Source organism: Canis aureus, chromosome 34 (assembly GCF_053574225.1).
Source record: "Canis aureus isolate CA01 chromosome 34, VMU_Caureus_v.1.0, whole genome shotgun sequence".
In the NCBI taxonomy this organism is placed as follows: Eukaryota; Metazoa; Chordata; class Mammalia; order Carnivora; family Canidae; genus Canis; species Canis aureus.
The window spans coordinates 8,320,645-8,337,048 of NC_135644.1; the positions used below are offsets into that span (position 1 = coordinate 8,320,645).

General features: G+C 38.8%; 1 protein-coding gene across 2 annotated transcripts in view; it reads left to right on the forward strand.

The window, feature by feature from the left end:
* Positions 1–16,404, forward strand: part of CCDC141 (coiled-coil domain containing 141) — a 175,355-nt gene that overhangs the window by 92,092 nt on the left and 66,859 nt on the right. For both annotated transcript variants that reach the window (XM_077883463.1, XM_077883462.1), the window contains exon 7: positions 5,659–5,853. In XM_077883463.1, coding sequence (XP_077739589.1) covers positions 5,659–5,853 — 195 coding nt within the window. The remainder of the gene's footprint in view (positions 1–5,658; positions 5,854–16,404) is intronic.

A 16,404-nucleotide genomic window follows, 5' to 3' on the forward strand; every position in this document is an offset into this window, starting at 1 on the left:
AGGGAGCAAGGGAGGAAACTGTAGCCCAGTTTGCAATCCAACTTGGCATAATCAGAGTTTCAGCGTTTCAGGGGCTCACTGCCACTCTTTAGAAGCATAAAAATTTCCTCTAAAAAGAAATCCCTGCTCAAAACAGACTTTCAAATATTCTCTGATTAAAATTGCCAGGTTTATTTTGTTTGTACCAGCTGTTAATGCAATCATGTACAATTCTATGATTTTGTGTCAATGAGTTAATTCTCTTTGGTGCTGAACCAAATGGGACTGTAGACTTAGAGAATGAACAAGAAATGGTCTGTGTCTAATGAGATGTCCTAGGAAATAGCCATGCTTTTGGGGACTATACATGAGCTCCACACATGCTTCAGCCAGATGTGATTTTGGCCCGTCATCTTCACAGCTGGTATTTTCTTAGTAGTTTATATAAATACGTCCTTTATTCTTTCTTGTCCATCTTCCCCCTTCCACTTAAAAAGTACATTCTGAAGTCAAGTTTATAACGAAAATAATTTTACCACATGGTGTTGGGTCATTAAACCCTCTCATCTACAGCGAAGTTTTCCTATGAATAGAAGCTTATAAACATATTGTGATTATAGTGTTTCTTTTTAAATGGAGGAGCTAATCTTCCTAGTTTTTGAATCTACTTGCTGGATAATTTTTATGCCAGTCCATGACTTCATTCAAAGACCTAACCTGGGAGTATAGAAAAGACAGAAGAAGTCATTTTCACCTTCTTGTCTATCAGCATTAATCCTCTTAAACATACCTTTCAATCAAGAGATACAACAGAAGCTCAATTTCCTCAGCAGATGGAACACTGAAAGGTACAGTTTAAAAGGTTAACACCCGCAAGTGAGAAAGGAAAAAAAACGGAGTGACCTGAGAAGACACCCTGAGCCCAGACACACAGTGCCACATGTCTTTACTAGGTCAGACATATGCATGTATCTGTCAAGACTGAAAAGCCAAGGAAATGGCAGGCTTTGGCTTTCAGCTGGTAGGGATACATACTGGAAATATTTTATTGCTAAGTGACTGAAACACAGTCAGAGGTTTAACACTTAGCAGGCAGCCAGCAATGGCTAGCAAAGACGGACTGCGATTTTCTCCATTGGGTTCCTCCAGCCCTGACAACAGTGACAGCTAAGTTTCTTAAAAAATAGTGTGATGGATTCAGATGACTCTGGAACATTCTATGTTAAAAATAAAATAGTGGTGGATGCATCCCCTAAGAAAAATGGCTGGGGAAATACATCATCAGAATGTTATAGAAACGCATCAGAAACTGCCTACGGATTGCCCAAAGAAAACAGAACCAATTTTCTGAGAAGATTGAATAGAAATATTGAATGGACCCAAGTTCATTTAATACCCACAGAGTTCATGTGAAATGCAATTAAGAAGACTGGGGATGGAGAATAAGAAAAGATACGAGCCACAAAATGGTCCTTTATAGCTTCTTTGGAAAGTCATAGCCCACTTTTTATAAACATGATGTGAAGCACAAAGTTGAAGTATATTTTCAAAGAGTTGGCTCTACTCCAGAAGTCTTTCTTTAATGTTGTTTGCAAAATTTATGCTAAAGGCAGATTTATGAACACTGTTAGAGAACAGGTATTTCCTTCTTATTCACAGAGAAGAGTTTTATTATTTTGGTCTATTCGCCAAGCGAAATTAAGCTTGAGTTTGGGCTATAAATTCTCAGTTCTATATGTAACAGCATTGTTTATTTAGAAACAATGAAGCTTCTGATTTTAAATCAGAAAATCTGAGGGTCCTTTAAGACTTTTCTCATTTCCAAGGCCTTATCGGGGTTTCATAGAACCTTCATCTCTGTAATTCTATGCCAATAAATTTAATCTTTCTATGCTGTAAGAAACACTTTCCACCACCTCTCCTCTCTTAAGTGCTGAGGTCAGTGTACTGATTGAGAAACAGGGTCTAGAGTTCAACTACCTGAGTTTGAATTTTGGCTCTTTCACTTACTGGTGTTGAGAATTCAGGCAAGTTCTTAATCCCTTTAAACCTCCATCACCCCGTCTGTAAAATGAGGATAATAACAGTTCCTAACTTGTAGGAATGTGGTGAAGAGTGAATGAGATGATAGATGTAAAGCATTTAGCACAGTGCTTAGCATACAGAAAGAGAAATCACTGCTATCTTGCAGATGGTTAGGACATCTACACCTTAGGGCTTTGTGTTGTCCAGGCTGAACACATAATGGCAGTAACCCACTTCTCCGTGTCCTAACTCTTTTTCCATTTCCTTCTCCCTAGCTTTCTAGGCCTTCCCCTCTAACGAGCAAGTGGTTAAGTGGTCTTCCTCTAAGGAGCAAGAAGATTCTGGTCAATAATAATTTTTTGAAAGAATTACCTGCTTTATTCTGTTTTAACACATGAAGCACTTCTGGAGTCCATTGAGGATTCATACCCCACAAATCTTTTTTTTTTTTTTAATTTTACTTATTTATTAATGAGAGACACAGAAAGAGAGACAGAGACATAGGCAGAGGGAGAAGGGTTCTAGATGCAGCACTAGAACCCAGGACCCTGGGATCACGCCCTGAGCTGAAGGCAGACTCCCAACCACTGAGCCACCCAGGTGCCCCATACCCCACATATCTTAACAGAAAATGAGAGAATGGATGCAAAAGACAGAAGATGGACTAGTTGGGTCACTGGAGAGATAGAGACAAAAGAGGAAAGACATAGACTTGTGAAAGCAGGTGACCTCCTAGGTGATTCATCTGCTTTTAGCCACAAGCACAGAATTTCCCAACATTGTTCCAACTGGAGGATTCGTCCCGAGATGATCAGTAAACACATGGTTTCATGATCAAAACAGTTTGTCCAGCGGATCCCTGGGTGGCGCAGCGGTTTAGCGCCTGCCTTCGGCCCAGGGCGCGATCCTGGAGACCCGGGATCGAATCCCACATTGGGCTCCCTGCATGGAGCCTGCTTCTCCCTCTGCCTGTGTCTCTGCCTCTCTCTCTCTCTCTCTGTGACTATCATAAATAAATTTTAAAAATTAAAAAAAAATAAAAAAAATAAAAAAACAAAAAACAAAAACAGTTTGTCCAGGGATACCTGGGTGGCGCAGCGGTTTAGCACCTGCCTTTGGCCCAGGGCGCGATCCTGGAGACCTGGGATGGAATCCCACGTCGGGCTCCCGGTGCATGGAGCCTGCTTCTCCCTTTGCCTATGTCTCTGCCTCTCTTTCTCTCTCTCTCTCTCTGACTATCATAAATAAATAACAAATTAAAAAAAAAAAAAAACAGTTTGTCCAGAATATTTCAAACCACATTTCCAGCTAGGAATCTCAAAGCACATTAACATATTAAGGATTCCAAGAAGGCCTGCAGTAAAAGAAACCTGCTTTATTTTGTTTATCTCATAAACGTCATACACAACACGGATCAATACGTAACATTGGTCAGTAACATTTGGAGAATCCTTCCACTACCATTATTTTTAGAGCTGAGAAACAGAAATTCCCATGAAGAACAAATTTGGGAGTGCTAGTGAACCATGATAAAACTGATGGAATGTAAAGGGGGACTAAGATTTAGTGAATGCCTATTTCCTGTGCCAGAAATTGTGCTAACTGCTTTAAAAACATTTGCTCTTTCCTCATAAGGTTAAGGTAATAGTTTTTAAGTGGGAGGGATATTTACAGTGTTTTACGAAAGAATGTCATGACACATATTAACTGAATTAAGTGGGGGCCAAATTGCTCTTTAAAAAAATGAAGGAGCTTGGGAAATCACAAAGCCCGTGTTCATGCCTCAAGATATTGATTTTGCACTCGCTGAGAAATTTGGAGTGTCAAAAGTTCATAAATACCAGAAGTAAAAACAGTGAATCACCAAAGTAGTAATTAGTAAAAGTTTATTGTGCACACAAGAAAAAGACAGTTTGCAAACCGGAGCACTCACCCCAAAATACAAAACAAGGCTCAAGGGTCTAGTATTACAAAGCAGCTAATATAGTGAGGAGGCTGTGACTGCTTACCCTTCACAATTATTGGTCATAATATGAGAATTTTCTTAAATGACAGGGAATTGGTCAGTGGTTACGTCATATCCACCTTGGGGAAGGTTCAAGTTTTGCTTATACTTTCCAGAGGTGTAAACAAGAAATGACCCAGGTCAAGACAGTCTCACAAAATAAGCTAAATTAAGCTTTGTTTGTATGACTCAACTGGTCTTGTCTGCCCAGGCAATTTTCAGGGCTGGTCTCCATTTGTTTTTAACAACCCTCCCCCCACTTTTGGTCATTCTCTCAGAAGGCTGAGAGTATGATCAACTACTATCATGCTTTTCCCAGTTACCACCATTGAGGTAGCCAGGCTGAAGAACACTGCAGTCACTGGTTCCATTAGTTGAGTCATCACGATGTGTTTGGAGGCCCAGCATACATTTCATATGGTTGATGGTATGAATATACTGAACATGATGTAAAATAGCAGTTTATATATTGTTAAAGGAAAGAACTACATTTTATTCTTTCTTTGTACCCCCAAATCATCCATCTGAGTGTGATGCCAAGTGCATAGTATTTAGTATGTCTTCTGAAATGAATGAATGGAAATAGTAGTGGTAAACTGCACTAAAATCATACTTATTTTGCACAGTATAATATAACAAATGTAACTTAACAATAGGATATTTTGCCCTGGGGAACAAGCCAGGATGGAGTCAGACTGTAATTTTTGAAATTTGGCGCTGAATCTCTGATGCTTTAAAAAACAACCTATGCTCAGCGCTCCAGTCTCAGCTAAGAGAGGTACCAGAAAATTCATTTGCAAGACTGCCATGTTAGAGATAAGAATGGTTTTAGGAAGCTGAATCTGGCTTCAGTTCTTTTTGCAAGAAATTTAAATTTCCCTTTAAATAAATTGTTAATATGTTCAGTTTACCCCAACTTTTACTTTCTTTCTTCTCTACTTAACTGTTTTTCTTCTTCATGTAACAGAAAGCAAAAAGATACCTCTTTTCTTTTCCTGAAATGTTTATATAGCATTAAGAATGAAGCATTGAGAGGTGAGACTCAGGTCAGGAAGGAGAGAATACTGCACAATAACCACTATTAATTTCATGAAGAATAACAGATCTTAATTTCGGTTCTAAGTGTAGGCACATACAAAAACACCAGCCATAAAATAGGAGATTTCTCTTCCTTTCTTGTACTCGTTTGCCCACATTGGCAATGAGATTGAATTGTGGGAGAGAGATTTTCTTTTTATTTGAATGAATGAAAACAGGTTGCAAAGAGTTAGAGACTGAAAAACACTGTTGCCTATTTTTGGAGTATATTTTCAGACAGCATTAATGGAAGGGGAAGTGGCCTGTGTGCGGGGCAACCGGACACTCCATCAGTCACACTCCCCCCTCCCCCCCAGCCCAGCTGCCCTTTCCTCCTATCATCCCTCTCCTTTTCTGGTCTCTTGCCTTTGTTCTCTCTCTCTCTCTCTCTCTCTCTCTCTCTCTCTACTACATCTTGGTACTCAAACCTGGAATGGAGCATTTACCCTATCATGATTTGAAAATATAGGGACACGTTTCTGATACGGTCAACGCACCTAAATGTTCTCTGAGTCTTACCAGAGTTTGCAAAGGGGAGGATGCGTAAAATAAGCTGGAGTGCTCTCTTGTAGGAGTGGAATTCTGCTGTTGAGAAGCTGAAGAGTGATGCACTTGGGATTCTGCTGTCCAAGGGCTACGTGGAGAAAGAGCACCTACAGCTCTCTAACCAGAAACTGAATCAGCTCCAAGGAGAACTTGGTCAGCTCATGGCGGAAAGGAAAACTTGGTTAAGAGAGGCAAACGGTTTTTTTAGCAGCGCTAATCAGGTCAGTGTAAGGTCACGTTGGTAATTTTAGGTAATCAGGGCAGACCGGTGAGAGGCTCGTTATCTCGCTAGGCTGGGGCACATCGCAGAAGTTTGGGTTCTGCACACAGGTTCAAAATTAATAGCAGCAGAAATGAACTTCTAAAATAGATTCTTGTCATGGCCATTACTTGGATCTCAAAATAGGAGACTCTATGCCTTGACATGCAAAAAAAAAAAAAAAAAAAAAGTCCCCATGAGAGTTTCATCTTAGAGCTGTCGTTGATCTGTTTCAGGGGGACGCTTGTACCAACACCACAGTGTTTCTCACCGAGTAACGGAATTATCATAAAGTATGTCTGGATGAAATGGACCCTTTGAAACTTTTACCGAAAATATATTTCCCCTTTAAAAATTCTCTTTCATATATCAAGTAAAGATATATGGATGTTGCAAGCCTTCTGCGTGCAAACCATAAGGCTAGAAGCAGAGCCTCAACCCGACTGCCCTGCCTTGGGTCTGCCTTTTAAAGTCAGCCAAGGGAAAATCTTGCTCTGGACCATCCCCAGGTCTTCTTGAGCTGGAGAAGTGCTCTGCTTCTCATGGCTGACTCACTTGATACTGATGGTAGCAGGTGGCTCTTGGTGACCGGGAATGTCTACATGTTCACCTCACATGTAGATCTGAAGCTGGTGATACTATTATTTGAACACTTTTTTCTACCTTTTCCAATCTAATATACACCTCCAAACTGCCTTATTCGAATTGCTTAATACCTTAAATTTCAGTGATACTTTTGAAACTGGACAATGTGACAGGAAACCAAAGGGTAACCCCCCAGAAGGTAAGTGTATTGTGATTTAAGGTCATGATATCAACAATCTGAATACAATGTTCTGGTACATATAAAAATATTTCCTTAATTTTGAACTTCCTTACTAACAGGAAATTTGAAAAGGATGAAGAGTACCATTCCAAAATAGAGGTGCTGGAATTAACAGTAAATGAGGAAGTGTTCAAGAAATATTTGGCAAATTATTTGTTTGGGATTTCTTTGTTCTAAGAGAAGAAACAGAGCATGTTACTGGAGCTATTGAACTGAGTAAATGGTAGGGCTTTAGGAAAGTTCCTCTTAAATAGTCCTGATTTCAAATAAGAGATTTCTAACTTGCATTGCACCCTCATTCTACAAAATGAGGGAGGCATCCATCGGTTAATGCTGCTTCTAAGGAAGATAGTCATAGAACTTGTTGGTATGGTAAGACAAGGCTTCTACAATAAGCCTATAGTTTCAGTCCTGTAAAATATAGTTTTTCTCACTCTCTTTGATTCTTACTCTCTTGCTCTTGCTTCCTCTGCTCTCATTATTTGGTAACTTTCCAGGGAGACTTTGTTCTTACATTATTTCTGGGCCTTGAGGGAAAAAGAATGACATTTCTTGCAATAGTGGAAAAAAAAAAAGAACAGAGTGATTACTTTCTCAAATTCATATAGAAATTCAGGTCAAATCTTAAGAAATTATGTTTCTTAACCCCTAAGACTTGACTTCTAGATTCCCCGTTTCATCATTTGAAATGCCATGACATTCAACTTATAACTAGTTCAGTTGGGATTTATCCATTCTGTATTATCCATGCTATAGCATTCTCTACAGTCAAGTGGCACTTACAAAGGTATAGGATTTGTTCTCCCTTCTCAAAACATCAGGGAAGTAATTTTTAACTACAAATTTAAGAATCAGGGTGAAAGTTGCTAGATTTTTACCTCAGCAAAAATAGAAGCCGGAGTGTGGACAGTGGATATTTAATCATGACTTTTGAAATGAAAAATTTATCATATTATTAAGATGCAATAGGTGAGGAAATAATGTAGTGGGTAAGCCCATTTAAATGAAAGAAGGAAACTCTTCTTAAGACTTGCAAATGGTATTTTTCTTTTTTTATTTATATTGTGGAATCTCCAAATTTTACAAAATTCTCACCATTTTACCCAACTTTTGGCATAACAATTATACATAATCCTAGTTAAAGAGCTGGATTTAAAACATTAATATAATTTTAAAATCCCTTAATTTTTTTTGTTACCCTGAAAATTCTGTTTACACTAGGTAAGGGGTATTTTCAATTTATATCACCTCTGAAGCACTGAATTTTCCTTTTAAAAATTCACTTTACTGTACCATGAGTGCGCTGGATATTTCTAATTTTGAGCATCCCTGTCCCTAGATGAAATCATGTTGTGCAAGATTATGAGGCACCTGAAATTTTACCCAAATTTCAAGCTAATATGCTAACTTGCCACTGTTTTGTGGATGCTCACAAAAGACACATGACTGCTGTGTCAGTTTTGAAAGACTTTTTTATTCACAAAAACAATAAAAGAAATGTCAGTGTGTCGAATCACTTTCCTAAGTCCAATTCCCTGGGGCCGGGGTGGGGGGTGGGAATGGGGGGCGATGGGCCAGCAGATGGGCCCAGCTGGACGACTGCAGGTGCAGCCTGGTGGAGTTCTAGGAGGGGAACCCTCAGCTTGGGGAATCTGTTTTATAGCAAATAATAATCCAGCCTGCTGTTTGTCTCAGAAGGAGACATTTTCTCAGCCCTGAAGGTTGCTGGCTGCAAACCAAACACTGAGAAATGCCCCAAATAAAGAAGGGTCAGTGTTAGGCATTCTTGGCACACCAATCATGATGGCTAGGAGCGCTAGTGACTCTCCCAACACATGCAGCACTGTGAAAGAAAGAGGAGGTCAGCGCTTTAAAAAACGGTATTTGCTTTGAAAACCAATTCCATTCTTGATAAGTGAATTATTTGTTCAGCAAACAACCTTATTCCAAATTTGTTAAAGCTAGGTCAATATTCCCCTTCAATATCTGTGCCAAATACCAGCGTAAGAAATATGCTAGTATCATATAATATATGAATGAATGAACGTGACAGCTCGAGTATTTGCTCAGTAAAAAGTGAAATGTATGATTTTAAAAACACGACTTTCACTTTTTAAAAATTTTGTTAAAATGAAAAAGATGTCCTAATCTCATCTGCAGAATGGACTATTGTTAGTGCTTTCATATCATATATATTTCTCTTTTTAATCTGGATTTTTTTTTATCATATATTGCTGGTACTTTTGTTGCAAGCACCTGGAAATTTTCCCTCTTTCTTCCTCTCCCTTCATTGTAATTAATTCCCCTCTTGCTCAACTTCAGATATGGATATTCATATTTACTAGAAAGAAAGTCATAATAATTTCTTTTAGTGACGTCTCTAAGTAGTGTGGTGAATAATTAATTACTTTCCTTCTTTAAGGACTCATTTCTTTAGCATATTTTTGCTACATAATTACTGTGTGTCAGGTGCTATTCTAAATATTGGGGATACAGCAGAGAACAAAACATACACAAAAATCTAGATTTGTGCAATTCAGTAAAGTAGAATCATCACCTAATTATCCACCTCGACAAGACCTCCCCACGGCCTTTGCCCTGTGGATTCAGGAGTGGCATCGATTGGCATTTAATCCTGCTAGGGGTTGCGATTACCCCAAGGTTCAAGGGTCTGTTTCTTACTCAGAGCGTCTGCAGCCTTTGGCTTGAGGTACGGCAGTTTGTACCTGGAGTGAGCGGCAGGTGGCGATGTTAGCACACAGGACCCCAGAATGTTGCTCCTAATGCTTTTTCATAAACCGGCCACTGGATTCAAGTGGACACCGAGCCAACTGTTACTTAAGAACCTGAGAGACCCCTTTTCCATTTTGGGGCTATCTACCATGTTGGTGAACTTATTGCTAAATCACTTAGCAACGAATACAAGAAGGGTTAACTGTCAGTGTGGGATGGCAGCTGATTGTTTCAGATGAAATCAAAGTAAGGATGGAGCTTGGTACGATTTTTCTCATTTATGTATACACTATTCTCCCATTCTCAAAATAGGTGCATGTTAGCCCAGACATGGGAAACAATCAAGTGAAATGGCCCAGATGTTGTACATATTGAAGAATGAAGAAACCTGTCCAAGTAGTGGACCTAAAAAAATATTTCCAGAAGGAATTGGCTAAGATGATATAAATGAATTCAGGAAATTAAGCTAATTGTCATTGGACGTCAAGGGAAGTGTACTTACATTCAGTTTCATAATTCTTAGGCAGCCTGTCTCAGATTTCTCCTTTCCAGAACAATTTCCCTCTCTCTTACAAAGTACTAATGCATCTTTTTTTTAAACTCCCTCCATTCTTTTACGTTTCCATTCAGCTAATGTATCATATACCTAATGTTTTCATGTATCATATATGTACTTTAGCTAAAGCAATTGAAGATATAATCCTGGCCTTCAGGACCTCTTGGTCCTAGTTTGGAGGAGAGGCAAGGGAACGGAAGTGTTGTGCACTTTGGGAGAAACCCAAAGCTTCCAGAGTGAGTGTAGAGAATTAGGGAACATAGAGGAGAGGGCCAGGGAAGACGTGTCAAAGAAGGCTTCTCTAGAGACAATGAGCACTGAGCTAAGTATGAAATGCTGGGGCAAGAAGGGGTGGGGGAGGACTGAGTGGTACAGAGTTATGTCTTGTTTGGGGGAGCCTGAGATAATTCATTTTGCCAAGAATGTAGGATATAAGCCCAGAATGATGAGGGACGTGCAGTAGAAGTAGTCATGGCATCAGGGACATCTTGAATAGTATGCTAAAAAGATTCTGTCTTGGGGTGCCCGGGTGGCTCAGTCAGTTAAGCATCTGTTTCTTAGTTTCAGTTCAGGTCATGATCTCAGGGTTATGAGATCGAGCCCTGCATCAGGCTCCACACACAGCACAGAGTCTGCTTGAGATTTGCTCTCCCTCTCCCTCTGCCCCTCCCTTGCCCGTGCTTGCTCTCTCTCTCTCTTTCTCAAATAAATACATTTTTAAAAAGAAGTTTCTATCTTTAAAAAAAAGTTTCTATCTTATGCTGAATATACCCTTAAATATGAAGAGATATTGAGGACTTTTAAAAACCATGAAGCAAACCTCTTGATACAGAAGCAAATGATGTCTTAATTTACTCTCCCCCTGTATGCCCTCTGAGAGAATGGTTTAGAAACCTTTAGTTTTAGAACTCAAGGACAGGCTATTTAAATCACAGCGAATATTTTATATACATATATATACAAAATATATATAAATAATAACAAAAATATATAAATAATAAATAAATAACACAAAATATTATATATAATAGAAAAGTTATCAAAAACAAGAAATGCCTTTAACATCTTACATGTCTCATGAAAGCCCACAACTCAACCCATATTTAATTAGTCTTAAAATGAAGGCAGTCAGTTTTATTGTCACTTACTCATGAGTATCCTTCACAATAAAGCTGTTGAGTGACTTCTAAGCGAGTCACGAGTGTATTTATTGGTTTCCCTTCCATGTACAATTTTAAACTGTTACATCTCTCCATTGGCATCAGATATAGTCTTCTTTGTATAGTAGACATTCCTGGGTAGAATTTCTTTTCTTTGCTTTGCTGAATTAAAACTCCTTGAGGATAAGAAACATGTCTATTTTATTTTGCATTCACCAGGACAGAAAAACACCTAGGGCAGTGCCTTTCAAGTAGCAGATGCTCAATAATTATTTGAATTATTTGAAGCAGTGAAATATTAGAAGCATTATATTTTCATAAGAGATTACACTGATCCAAGGTCATTGGAATGAGGTCCTTTTGAAAGAGGAGAGCTTAATTACTTTAATACATGACTTCAAGCTCAATCTCTATGTCATAGCTGAGAAGGGAATTATGCTGGATGAAGAGATCCACACGTACCACCCTTACCCATACCACCTCCTCCAAGAAGTCTCCAGGGAGCACTAACTGCTTGTTTTTCGTTATTCCCCTAGTATTTCTCTGTGCTCCCTAGAGACAGATTGTATCTTAGTCATCTGTGCATACCACCTCGTGTTCAACAAATTTTATTGAATGAACGAGCAAATGACTAGCTATGTGATAAGTCAATTTACAGTTTAAGCCTGAGTTTTCTTATTTTCTTTTTTTTAAGATTTTATTTATTTATTCATGAGAGACACAGGGAGAAAGGCAGAGACATAGGCAGAGGGAGAAGCAGGCTCCCTGCAGGGAGCCCGATGCCAGACTGGATCCTGGAACCCCGGGATCACTCCCTGATCCAAAGGCAGATCGCTCAACTGCTGAGCCAGCCAGGTGCTCCGTGAGTTTTCTCTCTTTAAAAAAAAATTCTAACAATCCTTATTTACTTCAGGGAATGCCATTCAGAATACAAGTTCCAGCAACTGGTGATAAATGTACAAAAAAAATATTTTCAGGATAGAGTTGGAGTATAAATAAATAAATGGAGTTGTGGAGTATTTTTTTTTTTTTTTTGGAGTTGTGGAGTATTAAGTGAAAATTTTTAAGTGTTTATTAGGATGACACTTTTCTGTGAAAGTATATAACAGCAATAATTGTATTTTACATGATATGCGATGTAAATGTATCATTACATCTAAATGAATAAATAGCATGAGTACACACACACACACACAAAAATAAAATAAAATAAATAAAATAAAATAAAATAAAATAAAATAAAATAAAATAAAATAAAATAAAATAAACAATATGATAGATTTTGGAGCCAAGCTGCTGAGGTATGAATCTGGCCTTAGACATGAATTAGTTCCATGACCTTAGACAGTTACTTAACTTCCTTTTACATCCACCTTTTTTATCTGAAAAATAGAAATAATAATTATATGCACCTCACAAAGTCACTGAGCTATTTTTTTTATAAATTTATTTTTTATTGGTGTTCAATTTGCCAACATATAGAATAACACCAGTGCTCATCCCACCAAGTGCCCCCCTCAGTGCCCGTCACCCATTCACCCCCACCCCCCGCCCACCTCCCCTTCTACTACCCCTAGTTCGTTTCCCAGAGTTACGAGTCTCTTATGTTCTGTCTCCCTTTCTGATATTCCCCACTCATTTTTTCTCCTTTCCCCTTATTCCCTTTCACTATTTTTTATATTCCCCAAATGAATGAGACCATAAAATGTTTGTTTGTTTACTTCACTCAGCATAATACCCTCCAGTTCCATCCACGTCTAAGCAAATGCTGGGTATTTGTCATTTCTAATGGCTGAGGAATATTCCATTGTATACATAAAGCACATCTTTATCCATTCATCTTTTGATGGACACCGAGGCTCCTTCCACAGTGTGGCTATCGTGGCCATTGCTGCTATAAACATCAGGGTGCAGGTGTCTCAGCGTTTCACTGCATCTGTATCTTTGGGGCAAATCCCCAGCAGTGCAATTGCTGGGTCGTAGGGCAGGTCTATTTTTAACTCTTTGAGGAACCTCCACACAGTTTTCCAGAGTGGCTGCACCAGTTCACATTCCCACCAACAGTGCAGGAGGGTTCCCCTTTCTCCGCATCCTCTCCAACATTTGTGGTTTCCTGCCTTGTTAATTTTCCCCATTCTCACTGGTGTGAGGTGGTATGTCACTGAGCTATCTAAATGAGTTGATACATGACTGGTGCATAGAAGAATTAAGCACTTACTATGCTCTAGCCATTATTTTGTTATTATATATGCATTTAATACTGCACTGGCCACTCTCATGTGACTTGAATGCTTCTGTTCATTTTCCTGTACCCAGCGTGCACCACGGTACATGCTCCATAGAGTCAAATAAGCGTTTCTTGAATAAATGAAAGAAAACAAATGCTTCACTCATTGTAAAGGGACACTTTCCATGATTCCCAAAATCATCCTAAAACCTAGTCCACTTAGATAAAAGAAACCAGAAAGTATAAACAATGACTAGCTGGGTTCTACTTGTGGGTGGAGTTTATCCATCTCAAAGATAGGCTTACCTCAGAAAAGGTGAGAGTTTGTCAATACATAAACTTCCTTCACTCTTGTTGATACGATGCATCAGCTACATGCCATTTTCAACCCCAAACTCACCTTTCAATGTTTTTTCAGCTTTTCAGATTGTGAGGCCCAAACCAGGTTGAGGACCTCAGGATTTTACACATCTCTCATTAACACCACAAAGCCGCCTTTTAACACTTGGAAGGGGGGTGAGTGCTGGGGCCCAGCGGAGAGAACCTTGGAGACACAAGAGGGACAGGGACACCAGTAGGGAGCAGCAAATACTGGGAGCTGAAAATCACATCACCCTTTGGCTCTCGCCTTTCTGGCATTTGAGAGCTGGGGCAGATTTGGACGGGATCTGAATCAAGTATCAGCTCTCCAAACCAGGAGTCACAAGAAATTATCTCAGGTGGTGTTTAGGAAAGGAAATGGAGGCTCTCCGTCTTGATGAAACGGAACCCCGAAGAAATCTCTGCAGACAGTGGGATTCTCTCATGAGAAGCTGAGTTTTGTGACCTTGGTAATTATAAAAGTTCCAACCAAACTCATTTTTCAGCCTTGGAACTCATGAAAGGAAAATTTCAAGGTTCTACACTGTTCAGATTTGTTTGTTTTTAATGTTGATTCCCTTTAAATAAGTTAGTCTAGCAGCAAACAATACTACATCTTAAGCATCTTTGTGAAATAGTGTGATACAATTATTCTGGGTGACTCATGGTTCTTGCTTAATTTATAAATCTCACTAATTATTTTTAAAAGAGTAGAATGTGCTATGTCCTGCTACTATGTCTATTTGATTTGGTCCAGCCCCACTTTGGATCTTGTACTTAACAATGGAGGAAAAAAAAATCCTTTTTTTTCTTTTTTTGCATCAGTTATTCTTTTTTTAAAATAATATATTTATTTTTATTGGTGTTCAATTTGCCAACATACAGAATAACACCCAGTGCTCATCCTGTCAAGTGCCCCCCTCAGTGCCTGTCACTCATTCACCCCCACCCCCTTCCACCACCCCTAGTTCGTTTCCCAGAGTTAGGAGTCTTCATGTTCTGTCTCCCTTTCTGATATTTCCTACCCATTTCTTCTCCCTTCCCCTCTATTCCCTTTCACTATTATTTATATTCCCCAAATGCATGAGACCATATAATGTTTGTCCTTCTCTGATTGACTTATTTCACTCAGCATAATACTCTCCGGTTCCATCCACTTCGAAGCAAATGGTGGGTATTTGTCATTTCTAATGGCTGAGTAATATTCCATTGTATACATAAACCACATCTTCTTTATCCATTCATCTTTCGATGGACACCGAGGCTCCTTCCACACACACAAAAAAATCTTTATTAGCATCGTAAAAAAAACCCAAACAACTCCTTAGTCTTTCCAAACCAAGGCAAAAGAGCCGAGTGGTCTCCTTATCTGCCCAAGAACTGGTTGGTGCACTATCAAATAAATCATCAAGAAAAGTTAGAATCCAGAGGGAGAAAATATTATCCTTGCGCTCATATCCTTGTTTTTGCCCCTAGTCATAAAATCTGTATTTGACCAAGTTTGAAGAAAGAGAGGAGTGTGAAGAGAAAACTACAAAGGAAATATTAATTCCACAGGAGTTTATATGGGAGTCATAGTGTCATTGCTAAAAATAACTTGCTCTATACCATGTGTGAGACAAAGAGATTCTTTCCAGACTGGATCCAGTATATCAGGTTCCTTTTGCATATGGTAAATAGAAAAGCATTCGGTTCTATTCCGGGAATAGATTAAGTGAGAGCAATGTTACTTAGATCATTTCTGGAATTGGTACATAGATTCCTCATCAACTTCTACTTGGGGATAAGATAAATGAGTTTTACATGGGATTCTGACAATCACAGACAGTATAATCTTTTTGAAAGGGGACTCCTCTTAAAATCATTAAATTTAACATTTCTGTGTGTTTAGATGATTCCCAGTAGGGTTAGGTTTGGATTATGGATAAAAAAATAAACTCTCTATACTATATGATGGCAAATTAAATTTAAATAAAAATAAATAAGCAAAAAAAAAGGAATAAGTTCTCTTACAGTATGCACCTCACCTTATTTGTAAATATATTTGTTGAGCTAATGAAGGAACACAACCACTCACCTCCTTTCTTCCACCATAATTCTATCAAGTGTGATACATGGGATAATTTGTAAGTAGGTGCTTTCCTAACACTTTGATCTTTTTGAGAAAAAAACTCTAGAAGAGAATTTGGCTATTTTTATTCTAAGTTATGGGTTATCTTGGTCCTTGATGTGCCACCTCCTCCTTCTAGTGACTGTTTTGCCTTCAATGTATTCCCACATTATTGAGATATAATACTTTTATGGTAACATTCAAGAAGGGAGTGGAGTCCCCTTGCACATGCATTTAATGTACATGCAGCTTTAGACTCTAACTCCTATGAAGATGAGACCAGGGCCCGAGGATATGAGAGTAGCAGCTGTGCACTGGGGCGACAGGAGGAAAGGCCCAGGCATGATTAATGACCGCAGCAGGTGGTCCCGCTCTTCTTAGTGACTTTTCAAAGATGTGTCCAATCAAGAGTTAGAGTAATCAGGAGAAAATAATTTCTGAATATTTTCTACATGTCCACCTTCTTGCCCTAACTTTCCTACGTTTTTCCCATCTCTCATTCTCAAAACAACAACAAACATGTATTAAGGTTATAGTGGCT